General features: G+C 48.2%; 1 protein-coding gene across 1 annotated transcript in view; it reads left to right on the forward strand.

Annotated features, from left to right (window-relative positions):
- The window catches only part of LOC144509464 (voltage-dependent T-type calcium channel subunit alpha-1I-like), a 232987-nt gene that overhangs the window by 16024 nt on the left and 197900 nt on the right, over positions 1 to 19063 (forward strand). Inside the window, exon 3 of the mRNA XM_078238374.1 lies at positions 4749 to 4846. Within this exon, the coding sequence (XP_078094500.1) occupies positions 4749 to 4846 (98 nt within the window). The remainder of the gene's footprint in view (positions 1 to 4748; positions 4847 to 19063) is intronic.

Raw genomic sequence — 19063 nt, forward strand, 5'->3', positions numbered from 1 at the left:
CTAAATTGCCGCATAGTGTCCAAAGATGTGTGTGGATTGGCCATGCCAGAATTGGTCCTCTTGAAGACCAGAGTGGTAGACTGTGTATGGAATCAAAAGAGATGGGGGAGATACTAAATGGTTTTTTTGCATCTGTATTTACTGAGGAAACGGGCATGGAGTCTACGGAAATAGGGAAAACTGGTAGGGAGGCCATGGAACCTTTACAGATTAAAGGGGAGGAGGTGCTCGCTGTCTTGAGGCAAATCAGAGTGGATAAATCCCCAGGACCGGACAGGGTATTCCCACGGACCTTGAGGGAAGCTAGTGTTGAACTTGCAGGGGCCCTGGCAGACATATTTAAAATGTCAGTATTCACGGGGGAGGTGCCGGATGATTGGAGGGTGGCTCATGTTGTTCCGTTGTTTAAAAAAGGTTCCAAAAGAAATCCGGGAAATTATCGGCCAGTAAGTTTGACGTCGGTGGTGGACAAGTTATTGGAAGGTGTGATAAGGGATAGGATCTACAAATATTTGGATAGACAGGGACTTATTAGGGAGAGTCAACATGGCTTTGTGCGTGGTAGGTCATGTTTGACCAATCTATTAGAGTTTTTCGAGGAGGTTACCAGGAAAGTGGATGAAGGGAAGGCGGTGGATGTTGTCTACCTGGATTTCAGTAAGGCCTTGGACAAGGTCCCTCATGGGAGGTTAGTTAGGAAGGTTCAGTCGCTGGGTATACATGGGGAGGTAGTAAATTGGATAAGACACTGGCTCAATGGAAGAAGCCAGAGAGTGGTTGTGGAGGATTGCTTCTCTGAGTGGAGGCCTGTGACTAGTGGTGTGCCGCAGGGATCGGTGTTGGGTCCATTGTTGTTTGTCATCTATATCAATTATCTGGATGATAATGTGGTAAATTGGATCAGCAAGTTTGCTGATGATACAAAGATTGGAGGTGTAGTGGACAGTGAGGAAGGTTTTCAAAGCTTGCAGAGGGATTTGGACCAACTAGAAAAATGGGCTGAAAAATGGCAAATGGAATTTAACGCAGACAAGTGTGAGATATTGCACATTGGAAGGACAAATCAAAGTAGAACATACAGGGTAAATGGTAGGACTCTGAAGAGTGCAGTTGAACAGAGGGATCTGGGAATACAGGTACAGAATTCCCTAAAAGTGACGTCACAGGTGGATAGGGTCGTAAAGAGTGCCTTTGGTACAAGGCCTTTATAAATCGGAGTATCAAGTATAAAAGTTGGAGTGTTATGGTAAGGTTATATAAGGCATTGGTGAGGCCGAATTTGGAGTATTGTGTACAGTTCTGGTCACCTAGTTACAGGAAGGATGTAGATAAGGTTGAAAGGGTGCAGAGAAGGTTCACAAGGATGTTGCCGGGACTTGAGAAGCTGAGTGACAGAGAGAGATTGAATAGGTTGGGACTTTATTCCCTGAAGCGTAGAAGATTGAGGGGAGATTTGATAGAGGTGTATAAGATTTTGATGGGTATAGATAGAGTGAATGCAAGCAGGCTTTTTCCGCTGAGGCTAGGGGAGAAAAAAACCAGAGGGCATGGGTTAAGGGTGAATGGAGAAAAGTTTAAAGGGAATATTAGGGGGGGCTTCTTCACGCAGAGAGTGGTGGAATGAGCTGCCGGATAAAGTGGTAAATGCGGGGTCACTTTTAACATTTAAGAAAAACTTGGACGGGTTCATGGATGAGAGGGGTGTGGAGGGATATGGTCCAAGTGCAGGTCAGTCGGACTGGGCATATAATGTTTCGGCACAGACAAGAAGGGCCAAAAGGCCTGTTTCTGAGCTGTAATTTTCTATGGTTCTATGGTTCTAGTGTCCAAAGATGTGCGGTTTAGGTAGATTGTCCATGCTAAATTGCCCCTAGGTGTCCAAAGATGTGTGGGTCAGATGGATTGGCCATGCCAATTGCCCCTTAGTGTTCAAAGATGTGCAGCTTATGGGAATTGGCCATGCTAAATTGCCCCTTAGTGTCCAAAGATGTGCGGGTTAGGTGGATTGGCCATGCTAAATTGCCGCATAGTGTCCAAAGATGTGCAGGTTAGGTGGATTGGCCATGCTAAAGTTGCCCCTTAGTGTTAGGGGGTCTAGCTAGGGTAAATGCATGGGATTATGGGGATAGGGCCTGGGTGGGATTGTGGTCGGTGCAGACCCGAATGGCCTCCTTCTGCACTGTAGGATTCTATAGCAGGCAAGAAACAATACATTTCACTGTATACTAATACATATGACAATAATAAATCAAATCAAATCCCGCCTTTTCCCCGTAACCTTTGAGCCCCTTACCAATCAAGAACCTATCTATCTCTGTCTTAAAGACACTCAATGACCCAACCTCCTCTGTGGCAATGAATTCCACAGATTCACCACCCTCTGGCTGAAAAAATTCCTCCTCATCTCAGTTCTAAAGGGTCGCCCCTTTACTCTGAGGTTGTGACTCCCACACAACTTCCGACAGGGAAGACACCTGCTGAACATCTTGTTGTCGTGCGGCGTCTGTTATTTTGTCTTAACGCTGGCTGTCCGCTGCGTCTCAGTCGATAAGACTCTTCCGTCTGATTTAGAACAGACCTGGGTTCAAGCCCCAGGATGGAGACTCTGAGATACTGCAGAGGGAACTGCATTGTCAGAGCCGCTGTTAAAACAAAGTCCTTGTCTCTCATCATCCCCCCCACCAAATCCACCTAGGGGCAATTAGCATGGCCAATCCACCTAACCTGCACATCTTTGGACGCTAAGGGGCAATTTAGCATGGCCAATCCACCTAATCTTTGGACTGTGGGAGGAAACCGGAGCACCCGGAGGAAACCCACACAGACACGGCAAGAATGTACAAACTCCACACACTGCAAGGAGACTAACAACACCAGGTTAAAGTCCAACAGGTTTTTTTTGGTAGCAAACACCACTAGCTTTCGGAGCGCTGCTCAGAACGGGCATTCAGCCTCTGATCTTCGGGTAAGCGTTCTCCAAGGCGGCCTTCACGACACACGACAGCGCAGGGTCGCTGAGCAGAGACTGATAGCCAGGTTCTGCACACATGAGGATGGCCTCAACCGGGATCTTGGGTTCATGTCACACTATCTGTAACCCCCACGACTTGCCTGGACTTGCAAAGTCTCACTAACTGTCCTGTCTGGAGACAATACACATCTCTTTAACCTGTGCTAATGCTCCCTCCACTCACACTGTCTGTACCTTTAAGTCTTGATTAGCTGTAAAGACTCGCATTCCAATCATTATTCATTATTCTGTAAATTGAGTTTGTGTCTTCATATGCCCTGTTTGCTGTTTATGAGCAGATCTCCCACTCACCTGACGAAGGAGCAGCGCTCCGAAAGCTAGTGGCGTTTGCTACCAAATAAACCTGTTGGACTTTAACCTGGTGTTGTTAAAACTCTTACTGTGTTTACCCCAGTCCAACGCCGGCATCTCCACATCAAACTCCACACAGACAGTGACCCGAGGCTGGAATTGAACCCGGGTCCCCGGCGCTGTGAGGCAACAGCGCCAACCACTGTGCCATCGTGCCACCCAGTGTTGCAGACCTGACACGCCAACTGGAAAGGGAAGTTTGGGGAAAGCGGTACTGAAAAGGTTCGGGAGTTATTGGTGAACATGTAACTGCAGCTGTTCAGTTGAAACCAAGTGTTCAGGAGACAATGAGATGTGTTTCTGTAGAGAGTGGAATGTTGGTGATAGGTTGGCGAGGTTATAGAAAGTGAGCCAAGGGCAGGATTTCTAAATAGCAAAAATATCTGAATTGTACAAAGTTTAAAAGCCTTACACTTCGAATCATACAGCACAGCGAGAGACCATTCGGCCCATTGCATCTGTGCTAGCTCTTTGAAAGAGCTATGCAATTAATTACAGTTTTGTGTACAGTTTTGGTCTCCTTACATGAGAAAGGATACACTGGCACTGGAGGGGATGCAGAGGAGATTCACTAGCTTGATTCCGGAGTTGAGGGGGTTGGTTTATGAGAAGAGACTGAGTAGAGTGGGGCTATACTCACTGGAATTCAGAAGAATGAGGGGAGATCTTATAGAAACATATAAGATTATGAAGGGAATAGATAAGATAGAAGCAGGGAAGTTGTTTCCACTGGTGGGTGAAACTAGAACTAGGGGGCATAGCCTCAAAATAAGGGGGAGCAGATTTAGGACTGAGTTGAGGAGGAACTTCTTCAAAGGGTTGTGAATCTGTGGAATTCCCTGTCCAGTGAGGCAGTTGAGGCTACCTCATTGAATGTTTTTAAGGCAAGGATAGATACCTTATTGAACAGTAAAGGAATTAAAGGTTATGGTGAGCGGGCAGGTAAGTGGAGCTGAGTCCACGAAAAGATCAGCCGTGATCTTATTGAATGGCGGAGCAGGCTTGGAGGGCCAGATGGCCGACTCCTGCTCCTAGTTCTTATGTTCTAATCCCACTTGCTTTCCCCATAGCCCCCTCATATTTTTGTTCCTCCCAAGGATTTACCCAATTCCCTTTTTAAATGTTCCTATTGAATCTGCTTCCAGCGCCCTTTCAGGCAGATTGCTGATTGCATGGCTGGTTGTGGGATCTTGCTGTGTAGAAACGGCATATCACGACACTGACTGCACGACATGAGGATTTCCACTGGCCGTAAAACACTTGGAGCTTTCCTGAGGTTGTGAAGGGTGTTGTGGAAAGGCGAGTCTCTCTCTCCGCGGGGAAAGTGCATGTGCTGATCTTGTGTCCGGTTCTGTCTTTCTCACAGAATGGTGGAGTACTCGCTGGATTTGCAGAACGTCAGTCTCTCCGCGATCCGGACAGTTCGCGTCCTGAGGCCGTTAAAAGCCATCAACCGGGTTCCGAGTAAGTGTCTGATACGCAGCTCCGTAACATGGCCTGCCCCGGCCGCAGCTTCCCCATTATCTCCTCCAGTCCTTCCTTACTCTCCGACTCGACTCCCCCAGTGGTCCCAGGGTCAGCCCCCCCCAACTTCCACCCACCCCCACACCCAACCCCACACCCACACACCCACACACCCCACCACCTTCCACCCACCCCCACCTCCACACACCCCCCCCACCTCCACACACCCCCCCACCTTCCACCCCACCCCCACCTTCCACCCCACCCCCACCTTCACCCCCACCTTCCACCCCACCCCCACCTTCCACCCCACCTTCTACCCACCCCTCCCGCTCCCATAGATTTCAGCCCATCCAAAGCTCAGCCGCCTGCATTCTAATATATACCATCCCATTTCACTATCACCTCTGACCAACACCTGTCTCTGGTCAAGAAATGCTTTGATTTTAAAAATGTGCCCCTTAGTGTCCAAAGATGTGTAGGTGAGGTGGATTGGCCATGCTAAATTGCCCCTTATTGTCCAAAGAAGTGCAGGTGAGGTGGATTGGCCATGCTAAATTGCCCCTTATTGTCCAAAGAAGTGCAGGTGAGGTGGATTGGCCATGCTAAATTGCCCCTTAGTGTCCAAAGATGTGCAGGTGAGGTGGATTGGCCATGCTAAATTGTCCCTTATTGTTCAAAGATGTGTAGGTTAGGTGGATTGGCCATGCTAAATTGCCCCTTAGTGTCCAAAGATGTGCAGGTGAGGTGGATTGGCCATGCTAAATTGCCCCTTATTGTCCAAAGATGTGCAGGTGAGGTGGATTGGCCATGCTAAATTGCCCCTTATTGTCCAAAGAAGTGCAGGTGAGGTGGATTGGCCATGCTAAATTGCCCCTTATTGTCCAAAGATGTGTAGGTGAGGTGGATTGGCCATGCTAAATTGCCCCTTAGTGTCCAAAGATGTGTAGGTGAGGTGGATTGGCCATGCTAAATTGCCCCTTATTGTCCAAAGATGTGTAGGTGAGGTGGATTGGCCATGCTAAATTGCCCCTTAGTGTCCAAAGATGTGCAGGTTAGGTGGATTGGCCATGCTAAATTGTCCCTTATTGTCCAAAGATGTGTAGGTTAGGTGGATTGGCCATGCTAAATTGCCCCTTAGTGTCCAAAGATGTGCAGGTGAGGTGGATTGGCCATGCTAAATTGCCCCTTATTGTCCAAAGAAGTGCAGGTGAGGTGGATTGGCCATGCTAAATTGCCCCTTATTGTCCAAAGATGTGTAGGTTAGGTGGATCGGCCGTGCTAAGTTGTCACTTAGTGTCCAAAGATGTGCGGGTTGGGTGGATTAGCGAGAGTAAATGCACTGGGTTACGGGGAGCGCCTGGGTGGGATGCTCTTTCGGAGAGTCGGTGCCGACTCCGTGGGCCGAATGGCCTCTTCCTGCGCTGTAGGGATTCTATGCTTCCGTTATTCTGCTGATGAGGTGAAGTCGTATCTCCCTCAGGCTGGGCTGGGGGAGGGTGGGGTCAGTGAGAGCTGAATTGCTTCTCGATGGCAGGGGGATTGCAGGCTGGGTGAAAGGAACCAGCGAGTTTTTTTGTGGGGTTCGAGATGAAATTCTTGGCTTCCCTTTTGGTTCTGCTTGAAGTGTGATTGCTAAAGTTAGTCAGAGATTACAGGCAACCTGACTTGTGTGATAATTTTGTGCTGTGCTGCTGACGAGCTGCTCTCCATATTGTAAATAATTCATGGTTTTTTTTTAGTATTTTTGTTTGAAGTGTAATGTAATAATTTGCATATAGACAAGACGGGATTTGTATTCGTTGGGCTATTTTTACACTCGTACAGATACACATGTCATTTAATATTTGGAGCTAGGTAAACAGTTTGATCATTTCCTTTTGAAGTGGTAATTAAGAGCTGGTTTACAAATGAAACATATTTGTGTAGTTAAATCCATCAAAAACTTACCTTCATGTAACAACACGTCTACCCTGCGTTGGTCTTGTTTCCAAACCCTGTCTCGAAATCCCTCTCGGCAAAACTGATTTTGACAGTGAGCCTGTTGTTTGATTATAATAAAGTTCAGTTGCATCTCCATGCCCGTCCTCTGACCAGCATTTCAATTCATGGGCACCATGGAGGCACAGTGGTTACCGCTGCTGCCTCACTGCGCCAGGGACCCGGGGTTCGATTCCCAGCCTGGTTCACTGTCTGTGTGGAGTCTGCACGTTGTCCCCGTGTCTGCGTGGGTTTCCTCCAGGTGCTCCGGCTCTCTCCCACATGCCAAAGATGTACATTTTAGGTGGATTGGCCATGCTAAATTGCACCTGAGTGACTCAAGATGTGTAGGTTAGGTGGATTGGCCATGCTAAATTGCCCCTTAGTGTCCAAAGATGTGCAGGTTAGGTGGATTGGCCATGCTAAATTGCCCCTTAGTGTCCAAAGATGTGCAGGTTAGGTGGATTGGCCACGCTAATTTGCCCCTTAGTGGCCAAAGATGTGCAGGTTAGGTGGATTGGCCACGCTAATTTGCCCCGTAGTGTCCAAAGATGTACAGGTTAGGTGGATTGGCCATGCTAAATTGCACCTGAGTGACTCAAGATGTGTAGGTTAGGTGGATTGGCCATGCTAAACTGCCCCTTAGTGTCCAAAGATGTGCAGGTTAGGTGGATTGGCCATGCTAAATTGCCCCTGAGTGACCCTAGAGGTACAGGTTAGGTGGATTGGCCATGCTAATTTGCCCCTTAGTGTCCAAAGATGTGCAGGTTAGGTGGATTGGCCATGCTAAATTGTCCCTTAATGTCCAAAGATGTGCAGGTTAGGTGGATTGGCCATGCTAAATTGCCCCTTAGTGTCCCAATTGTTTATTTATTTATCAGTGTCACGAGTTGGCTTACATTAACGCTGCAGTGAAGTTACTGTGAAAATCCCCTGGTCGCCACACTCCGGCGCCTGTTCGGGTAACACTGAGGGAGAATTTAGCACGGCCGATGCATCTAACCAGCCCATCTTTCGGGCTGTGGGAGGAAACTGGAGCACCCGGAGGAAACCCACGCAGACACAGGGAGAACGTGCAGACTCCACGCAGACAGTGACCCAAGCCGGGAATTGAACCCGGGTCCCTGGCGCTGTGAGGCAGCAGTGCTAACCCACTGTGCCACCATGAAGGCAAGGTGGATTGGCCATGCTAAATTTCCCCTGAGTGTCAGGGGGACTCGCAGAGCAAATATGTGGGGTTATGGGAAAATGGCCTGGGTGAGAATGTGGATGGTGCAGACTCGATGGGCCGAATGGCCTCCTTCTACATTGTAGGGATTCTATGAAACCATAAGACATAGAAGCAGAAGTCGGCCATTCAGCCCATCGAGTCTGCTCCGTCATTCAGTGCGACCATGACTGATCTGATGTGATAATCCTCAACTCCATTTTCCTGCCTTATCCCCATCACCCTAGATTCCCTTACTGATCAAAAATCAGTCTATCTCAGCCTTGAACCTACTTAACGACCCGGTCTCTCCAGCCCTCTGCGGGAGAGAATTACAGTCACCACAATGGTTTTGTCCCTTTACAGTCTTACACAGTGGCAGAGAGTTGGGTTTGGTTGAACCCCACAAAAAAAAAGAAAGAATTGCATTTATATAGTGCCTTTCACAACCTCACGGCATCTCAAAGCGTTTTAAGCCAACTAAATACTTTTGAGGAATTCTGAATTAAATAGTTTGCAATTTTGGGAAAAATTGGTGCCCAATAATTAACGTTCCCACAAACAGCAATGTGACCAATGATCAGCACTCGTTTTTAGTGATGTTGATTGAGGGATGAATGTTGGCCAGGACACTGGGGAGAACGCCCCTGCTTTCCTTCAACATAGTCATAGGATCCTGATGGTGCAGAAGGAGGCCATTTGGCCCGTCGAGCCTGCACCGGCTCCGAATCTTACCCAGGCCCTCATTCATACCTCTCCCCACACAACCACCTATCCCCCTCCCCCCCGCCACTATCCCTATAACCCCATGCATTTACCATGGAAACCCACCTATCCTGTACATTATTCGACACTAAGGGCACCAATAGGAAAGTAGAAACTAGAAGCAGGCCATTCACCAAAGATCCTGAGACAGCACCTTCCAAACCCACAACCACTTCCATCTAGAAGGTCAAGGGCAGCAGATACATGGGAACACCACCACCTGCAAGTTCCCCTCCAAGCCTCTCACCATCCTGACTTGGAAATATATCGGCCGTTCCTTCACAGTCACTGGTCAAAATCCTGGAATTCCCTCCCTAACGGCATTGTGGGTCAACCTACAGCACGTGGACTGCAGCGATTCAAGAAGGCAGCTCACCCCCACCTTCTCAAGGGGCAACTAGGGATGGGCAATAAATGCTGGCCAGCCAGCGACGCCCATGTCCCACGAATGAATAAGAAAAACAATTCGGCCCTTCAAGCCTGTTCCACCATTCATTTTGATCATGGCTGATCATCAAATTCAATATCCTAATGCCCCCTTCCTCTCACATCCCTTAATGCCTTTAGCCCCAAGAGCGATATCTAATAGAATCCTTACAGTGCAGAAAGAGGCCATTCGGTACATGCACCAATTTGCTGACAGCCTATCTTACCCAGGCCCTTTCCCCCACCCTATCCCCGTAACTCCCACACATTTAGCATGGCCAATCCATCTAATCTACATATCTTTGGACACTAAGGGGCAATTTAGCATGGCTAATCCACCTAATCACTGTGCCGCCCATAATGCAGTGAGATATTTCAAATCCACCCAAGAGAACAGTCAGGGCTTTGGTGTAACAACTGTAAAGTTGTACAGGATGTTGGTGAGGCCACGCTTGGAGTATTGTGTTCAGTTTTGATCGCCTTGCGACAGGAAGGATGTTATTAAACTGGAGAGTATGCAGAAGGGTTTACAAGGATGTTGCCAGGACTCGAGGGACTGGTTATAGGGAGAGATTGGACAGGCTAGAACTTTTTTCTTTGGAGCATCGGAGACTGGGGGATGATCTTATAGAGGTGTAAAAAATCATGAGAGGCATGGGTAGGGTGAATGCACTCAGTCTTTTTCCCAGGGTTGGGGAATCGAAAACTAGAGGGCACAGGTTTAAGATAAGAGGGGAAAGAATTAATGGGAACCTGAGGAGCAACTTTTTTACACAGAGGGTGGTGCGTGTGTGGAATGAGTTGCCGGAGGAAGTGGTTGAGACAGGGATACTGACAACATTTAAAAGGCATTTGGACAGATACATGGATAGGAAAGGTTTAGAGGGATATGGGCCAAATGCAGGCAAATGGGGTTAGCTTAGATGGGCCTTTTGGTCAGCATGGAGCAGTTTGGGCCGAAGGGCCTGTCTCTGTGCTGTAGGGCTCTATAACTCATCAGAAAGGGGCACCTTTGCCAATGCAGCATGCTCTCAGTACGGCGCGGGGATTGTCAAACTAGGTTTTGTACTCGAACCTTACAGTAAGTTTCTTGGATCGGGACTCGAATGCACAGTCTAATGGAGAGGTGACTGAGCCAAGGCTGCGATTGAGTATACAATGGGGACCGGGATGAAAAATCAATTGGGATGTTCGCAAGATTGGATCTGTCATGTATTCATCGGAAGGTACCTGGAGAATTGGCAGTCGACGGCATCGGAATGCTCCACGCACAGTTATTAATCAGGATTCAAGAAGTCTGTGTGGCCCAAGGTGATAATATCAGACTTAATGAGCGCTTACACTCTGAACTATTAGATAGTTCTGCTGAAGAAAGATAAGGGAGCTCCATCTTGTCAGAAGAATCTGCTCAAGTTTCCGCTGATATCCTCCAGATAAACATGATCTGAATAAGGGGATTTGATAACCAACATTCAATGAATAAAGCTGAGAACTAGCTCTCAGTATCATCGCACTTTATGTGCATGATATTTGCCCGTTTGCCATGTTAACAGGGTCGACACGTCTAAATAAATGATGAACAAAATTTAACTCCCTTTAACAAAAACAGAAAATGCTGGAGGAACAGTGTGGGCAGTCACGGTGGCACAGTGGTTAGCACTGCTGCCTCACAGCGCCAGGGACCCGGGTTCGATTCCCGGCTTGGGTCACTGTCTGTGCGGAGTCTGCACGTTCTCCCCGTGTCTGCGTGGGTTTCCTCCGGGCGCTCCGGTTTCCTCCAGTGCAAATATTTGATTTATTATTGTCACATGTATTAACATATAGTGAAAAGTATTGTTTCTTGCGCATTATACAGACAAAGCATACCGTTCATAGAGTACTGAGGGGAGAGGGAAAAGGATTTGATTTGATTTATTATTGTCACATGTATGAGTATACAGTGAAAAATGTTGTTTCTTGCATGCTATACAGACAAAGCATACTGTTCATAGAGAAGGAAACGACATTGTAGTGTTACAGTCATAGCTATGTGCAGGTTAGGTGGATTGGCCGTGCTAAATTTCCCCTTAGTGTCCAAAGATGTGCAGGTTAGGTGGATTGGCCGTGCTAAATTTCCCCTTAGTGTCCAAAGATGTGCAGGTTAGGTGAATTGGCCATGCTAAATTGCCCCTTAGTGTCCAAAGATGTGCAGGTTAGGTGAATTGGCCGTGCTAAATTTCCCCTTAGTGTCCAAAGATGTGCAGGTTGGGTGGATTGGCCATGCTAAATTGCCCCTTAGTGTCCCAAGAGTTTATTTGTTTTTTTTAAATTAGTGTCACAAGTAGGCTTGCATTAACACTGTGATGCGCGATATAACACACGAGAGGCGTGATGTACTCGGGAAATAAAGGCTTTTATTGCCAACAATAACAGAGCTACCATATACAGTACACGATCCCAGACTAAAGGGTCACCAGGCAGAGCAGTGACCTTTATACCTCTCCCAGGAGGCGGAGCCGACTGGGGTGTACCATAACAACTATATTAACAGGTAGAACAGCCCAACCCTAACCCCAACAGTAACATATATACAGACTCATAGTACTGGCCAGACCATGGCTCAGCACTACCTGGTGGGAACCAACAATGGTTCACCACACACTGCAATGAAGTTACTGTGAAAATCCCCCAGTCGCCACACTCCAGCGCCTGTTCGGGTACACTGAGGGAGAATTTAGCACGGCCGATGCACCCTAACCAGCATATCTTTCGGACTGTGGGAGGAAACCGGAGGAAACCCACGCAGACATGGGGAGAACGTGCAGACTCCGCACAGAATGTGACCCAACCCGGGAATCGATCCTGGGTCTCCAGCGCTGTGAGGCAGCAGTGCTGACCACTGTACTATCGTGCAGGTTAGGTGGATTGGCCATGGTAAATTGCCCCTTAGAGTCAGGTGGATTAGCTAGGGTAAATATGTGGGGTTACGGGGATAGGGGCTGGGCGGGATTGTTGACAGTGCAGGTTTGATTCGCTGAATGGCCTCCTTCTGCACTGTAGGTATTCTATGAAAGCATTCCATGAAAAACTCAGCAGGTCTGACAGCACGTGTGGAGAGAAAATAGAGCCAATGTTTCAATTCTGAATGACTCTTAACTATCTGTACTCGATGTCTATACACTGATGTCGACTGTGGCTCAATGCGTGGCAGGCTGTCTGCTGGGTTAGGAGACTGTGAGTTCAAAACCCACTCTAGGGTTTTGAGATTGAAGATAAGAAATAAGAGGCAAATGGGCCCCTTGAGTCTGCTCCACCCCCTTCACTCAAGTCATGACTGATCATTTACCACGATTTCCCTCTCCTGCACTCTCCTCAGATCCCGCTATTCCTCAGAGTAGTCAAATAATTGCCATCTTCTAACTTGAATATACTCCAGGAAGTAGTTGAGGCCAAAACATTGTCTGATTTCAAGACAAAATTAGATATAGCTCTTGGAAGGGATATGGGGGGGGGGAAGGGGAGATCAGGATGTTGGATTTGATGATCAGCCATGATCAAAATGAATGTTGGAGCAGGCTCGAAGGGCCAAATGGCCTCCTCCTGCTTCTAGTTTCTACGTTCCAACAACTGAACTGAGTCCAGAGCTCTCTGAGGTAAAGAATTCCTGAAGATTCACAACCTTTTAAGCACACAATCCAGGCTAACACTATGGACGGCACGGTGGCACAGTGGTTAGCACTGCTGCCTCACAGCGCCAGGTACCTGGGTTCGATTCCCGGCTCGGGTCACTGTCTGCGTGGAGTCTGCATGTTCTCCCCGTGTCTGCGTGGGCTTCCTCCGGGTGCTCCGGTTTCCTCCCACCATCCAAAAGACGTGCTGGTTAGGGTGCATTGGCCGTGCTAAATTCTCCCTCAGTGTTACCCGAACTGGCACCGGAGTGTGGCGACTAGGGGATTTTCGCAATAACTTCATTGCAGTGTTGATGTATGATGTGGAGTTGCCGGTGTTGGACTGGGGTGGGCACAGTACGTGGTCTCACAACACCAGGTTAAAGTCCAACCAGGTTTACTTGGGAGCACAAGTCTCTCAGCTGATGAAGGAGCAGCGCCCCGAAAGCTCGTGTTACAAAATAAACCTGTTGGACTTTAACCTGGTGTTGTGGGACGATGTACAGTGTTAACATAAGCCTGCCTGTGACACTAATAAATAAACTTGTACACGCCAGACCAATCTGCCCCAGGTACAGGCACCTCGGCGCCTGCAGCAAGATTCATTCAACACTCCACCGCATTGCTGTCCCTCCAGCGACACTGGGGGACCCTGTGGACAGGAACAAGATCTGTCCATTCGACAACTGCTGTCGCTGGCTGGAGGGTTGGTGATGAAATGCTGCACGGTGGCGCCGTTACAGAATAAATCAGCCACTTTTCTCTTTGCAGTGGCTGCCACTGCAATCTTACGGAGCTTTTGATCACGATGTCGGTTTAAAGTGGGGAAGGAAATACTTGTAATTTGTCTCGTGTGGGTGACATGGAGTGATGGTGATTGTACGCGCCTGAAACGTTAATGCAAAGTAATATTTATAGCCCATCACTGCGAAATGTCGCCAAACATTTCGCAATTAGCCGCCCTGTAGCAGAGCGGTTGCTTCCATTTAGTCCTTCGGTCCTGCAACTCGGGAGTGTTCGCCTAGATCGTGTGCTTAAAAGGTTGTAAATCTTCAGGAATACTCTACCTCAGAGAGCTATGGACTTAGTTCAGTTCTTGAACATAGAAATGATCATTCTAAAGTTTATTTATTCATGTCGCAAGTAGGGATTACATTCACACTGCAATGAAGTTACTGTGAAAATCCCCCAGTCGCCACACTCCGGCTCCTGTTCGGGTACACTGAGGGAGAATTTAGCACACACAATCAAAGAATCCCTACAGTGCAGAAGGAGGCCATTCGGCCCATCGAGCCTGCACCGACAGCAATCCCACCCAAGCCCTATCTCCGTAACCTCACAGATTTACCCTGCTAGTCCCTCTGACACGAAGGGGCAATTTAGCACGGCCAATCCACCTAAACCGCACTTCTTTGGAGTGTGGGAGGAAACTGGAGCCAATCCACCTAACCCGCACCGCTTTGGACTGTGGAAGGAAACCAGAGCACCCAGAGGACACGGGGAGAACGTGCAAACTCCACACAGACAGTGACCCAAGCCGGGAATCGAACCCGGGACCCTGGAGCTGTGAAGCAGCAGTGCTAACCACTGTGCCACCCTTCCAGCCTGTTCCGCCATTCATTTTGGTCATGGCTGATCATCGAATTCAATACCCTGATCCCCCCCTTCCCCACCATATCCCTCGATCCCTTTAGCCCCAAGAGCGATATCTAATTTCTTCTTGAAATCACACAGCGTTTTGGCCTCAACTACTCTCTGAAAGTATATCCAAGTTAGAAGATGACAATTTTTTGAGTAGTGAGGAAAAGTTTAAAGTTTATTTATTAGTGTCACAAGTAAGGCTTACATTAACACAGCGATGAAGTTACTGTGAAAATCCCCCAGTCGCCACACTCCGGCGCCTGTTCGGGTAACACTGAGGGAGAATTTAGCACGGACAATGCACCCTAACCAGCACGTCTTTCGGATTGTGGGAGGAAACCGGAGCACCCGGAGGAAACCCACGCAGACACGGGGAGAACGTGCAGACTCCACACAGACAGTCACCCAAGCCGGGAATCGAACCCGGGTCCCTGGCGCTGTGAGGCAGCAGCGCTAACCACTGGGCCCCCGTGCCGCCCTGAAACTGTGCAAGTTTGTTGTTTTACAAAGCATATTTGCTGCACCGTTCCATTGTTTGTGCTGTACGATGTTGTCCCGAGGTAGAACCCATCATTTACCTCCATACCTCAATGTGACAGCTGAAATGAGCAATGTGTACACTGATGCCCTAAACAGGATGCCCCCGGGACGGTGTTAACCTACACCATGCCAGCACAGATCCGTCTTTCTCTGCACTCTGCCAATTAAATTCCCGTCACTGGACTTGTAAATCCAGAGACCCCCTGGCCAATGGGTTCAAATCCCACCACGGCAGCTGGTGCAGTTTAAAATCAGCTTACAAATCTGGAATTATAAAGCTCGTCTCAGTAATGGTGATCATGAAATTAAAGTCAATTGGTGCAAAAACCCATCTGGTTCACTAATGTCCCTTTAGGGAAGGAAATCTGCCGTCCTTACCCAGTCTGGCCTAACAAAGAACAAAGAACAGTACAGCACAGGAAACAGGCCCTTCGGCCCTCCAAGCCTGTGCCGCTCCTTGGTCCAACTAGACCAATCGTTTGTATCCCTCCATTCCCAGGCTGCTCATGTGACTATCCAGGTAAGTCTTAAACGATGTCAGCGTGCCTGCCTCCACCACCCTACTTGGCAGCGCATTCCAGGCCCCCACCACCCTCTGTGTCAAAAACGTCCCTCTGATATCTGAGTTATACTTCGCCCCTCTCAGCTTGAGCCCGTGACCCCTCGTGATCGTCACCTCCGACCTGGGAAAAAGCTTCCCACTGTTCACCCTATCTATACCCTTCATAATCTTGTACACCTCTATTAGATCTCCCCTCATTCTCCGTCTTTCCAAGGAGAACAACCCCAGTCTACCCAATCTCTCCTCATAGCTAAGACCCTCCATACCAGGCAACATCCTGGTAAACCTTCTCTGCACTCTCTCTAACGCCTCCACGTCCTTCTGGTAGTGCGGCGACCAGAACTGGACGCAGTACTCCAAATGTGGCCTAACCAGCGTTCTATACAGCTGCATCATCAGACTCCAGCTTTTATACTCTATACCCCGTCCTATAAAGGCAAGCATACCATATGCCTTCTTCACCACCTTCTCCACCTGTGTTGCCACCTTCAAGGATTTGTGGACTTGCACACCTAGGTCCCTCTGTGTTTCTATACTCCTGATGACTCTGCCATTTATTGTATAACTCCTCCCTACATTATTTCTTCCAAAATGAATCACTTCGCATTTATCCGGATTAAACTCCATCTGCCACCTCTCCGCCCAATTTTCCAGCCTATCTATATCCTGCTGTATTGCCTGACAATGCTCTTCGCTATCCGCAATTCCAGCCATCTTCGTGTCATCCGCAAACTTGCTGATAACACCAGTTACACCTTCTTCCAAATCACCCTAGATTCCCTTACTGATCAAAAATCAGTCTATCTCAGCCTTGAACCTACTTAACGACCCGGTCTCTCCAGCCCTCTGCGGGAGAGAATTACAGTCACCACAATGGTTTTATCCGGATTAAACTCCATCTGCCACCTCTCCGCCCAATTTTCCAGCCTATCTATATCCTGCTGTATTGCCCGACAATGCTCTTCGCTATCCGCAAGTCCAGCCATCTTGGTGTCATCCGCAAACTTGCTGATTACACCAGTTACACCTTCTTCCAAATCATTTATATATATCACAAATAGCAGAGGTCCCAGTCCAGAGCCCTGCGGAACACCACTGGTCACAGACCTCCAGCCGGAAAAAGACCCTTCGACCACTACCCTCTGTCTCCTATGGCCAAGCCAGTTCTCCACCCATCTAGCCACTTCTCCTTGTATCCCATGAGCCTTAACCTTCTTAACCAACCTGCCATGTGGGACTTTGTCAAATGCCTTACTGAAATCCATATAGACGACATCCACGGCCCTTCCTTCATCAACCGTTTTTGTCACTTCCTCAAAAAACTCCACCAAATTTGTAAGGCACGACCTCCCTCTTACAAAACCATGCTGTCTGTCACTAATGAGATTGTTCCGTTCTAAATGCACATACATCCTGTCTCTAAGAATCCTCTCCAACAACTTCCCTACCACGGACGTCAAGCTCACCGGCTTATAATTTCCTGGGTTATCCCTGCTACCCTTCTTAAACAACGGGACCACATTCGCTATCCTCCAATCCTCAGGGACCTCACTCGTGTCCAAAGAAGCGACAAAGATTTCCGTCATGTGACTCCAGAGCCACAGCAATGTGGTTGACTCTCAACTGCCCTCTGAAATGGTCTGGTGAGCCACTCAGTTCAAGAGCAAGTTTATTTAATTTATTAGTATTGTATTGTAATTTATTAGTATTAGTATTGGTCCCCTTATTTGCAGAAGCATATATTGGCCTTGGAGGGAGTGCAGAGAAGGTTCACACCAGAGATGAGGGGTGTTGATTATGAGGAGAGACTGAGCAGATTGGGGTTGTACTCGTTGGAATTTAGAAGGCTGAGGGAGGATCTTATAGAGACCTATAAGATAATGAAGGGGCTGGATAGGGTAGAGATGGAGAGATTCTTTCCACTTAGAAAGGAAACTAGAACTAGAGGGCACAGCCTCAAAATAAAGGGGGGTCAGTTTAGGGCAGAGTTGAAGAGGAACTTCTTCTCTCAGAGGGTGGTGAATCTCTGGAATTCTCTGCCCACTGAAGTGGTGGAGGCTACCTCGTTGAATATGTTTAAATCACGGATAGATGGATTCCTGATCGGTAAGGGAATTAGGGGTTATAGGGATCAGGCGGGTAAGTGGAACTGATCCACTTCAGATCAGCCATGATCTTATTGAATGGCGGGGCAGGCTCGAGGGGCTAGATGGCCTACTCCTGCTCCTATTTCTTATGTTCTTATGTTCTTAGTGTCACAAGTAGGCTTATTGTAATAACTCTACGGAGGCGAAAGTCCCGTCACCAAGTTACTTTATTTGCACCATACACCTATACACAGCCAGCTCTCCAGTTGCTCCCTGCTGAATGCAGGCTGGGAGTCTGACACACCTGCTTTAAATAGGGAGCATGAGGCTCCCTGATTTAACCACCAATTAGGATTCATCAGGTAAGTTCTTCTTCTAGCAAGCCAACCTCATTAGCCTGGCTGAAGTCATCGCACTTACATTAACACTGCAATGAAATCCCTGTGAAAATCCCCTAGTTGCCACACTCCGGCACCTGTTTGGGTAACACCGAGGGAGAATTTAGCACGGCCAATGCATCCTAACCCGCACGTCTTTCGGACTGTGGGAGGAAACCGGAGCACCCGGAGGAAACCCACGCAGACACGGGGAGAACGTGCAGACTCCGCACAGACAGTGACCCAAGCCGGGGAATCGAACCCGGGGTCCCTGGCACTGTGAGGCAGCAGTGCGAACCCACTGTGCCAGCGTGACTGCCCACACTGTTCCTCCAGCGTTTTCTGTTTTTGTTACAGAGAGTTAATTTTTGTTATCATTTATTTAGACGTGTCGACCCTTTTAACATGGTAAACGGGCAGCCAGCGCCAACCACTGTGCCGCTGTGCCGCCAACTAGGGATGGGTAATCAATGCTGGCTTTTCCAGCGATGCCCAGATCCTGAATAAAGAAAAACAAAGGAGGCTCAGGTCGGGTATAAACATCAGCACAGACCTGTTGGGCTGAATGGCCTGTTCATGTTCTGTCAATTCTTTGTCATCCTGACACAAAAGCTCAAAACCAGCCGAGCTAAAAACAGAAAGTGCTGGAATGTCTCAGCAGGGGAGCGAAACAGACTTGACATTCTGAGTCAGGATAACTTTTTACTGCACTGTTCTGTGCGTGCTCAGTGTGATGGAGTTACAGAGTCTACAGCATAGAAACTGGTCATTCAGCCCAACTGGACTGTGCTGGCATTATCTCATCCTCCATTCAGCCCAACTGGACTGCGCAACCTTTACCTCATCCTATCAACTTCTCCTTCTATTCCTTCCTCACTCATTGTTTACCTATATTCCTTCTAAAAGCATCAACGCCATTCCCCTCGACTGCTCCTTGCGTAGCCAGTTCCTAATTCTCGCCACTCCCTAGTAAAGAGAATTTTTC

Source organism: Mustelus asterias, chromosome 21 (assembly GCF_964213995.1).
Source record: "Mustelus asterias chromosome 21, sMusAst1.hap1.1, whole genome shotgun sequence".
Lineage (NCBI taxonomy): Eukaryota > Metazoa > Chordata > Chondrichthyes > Carcharhiniformes > Triakidae > Mustelus > Mustelus asterias.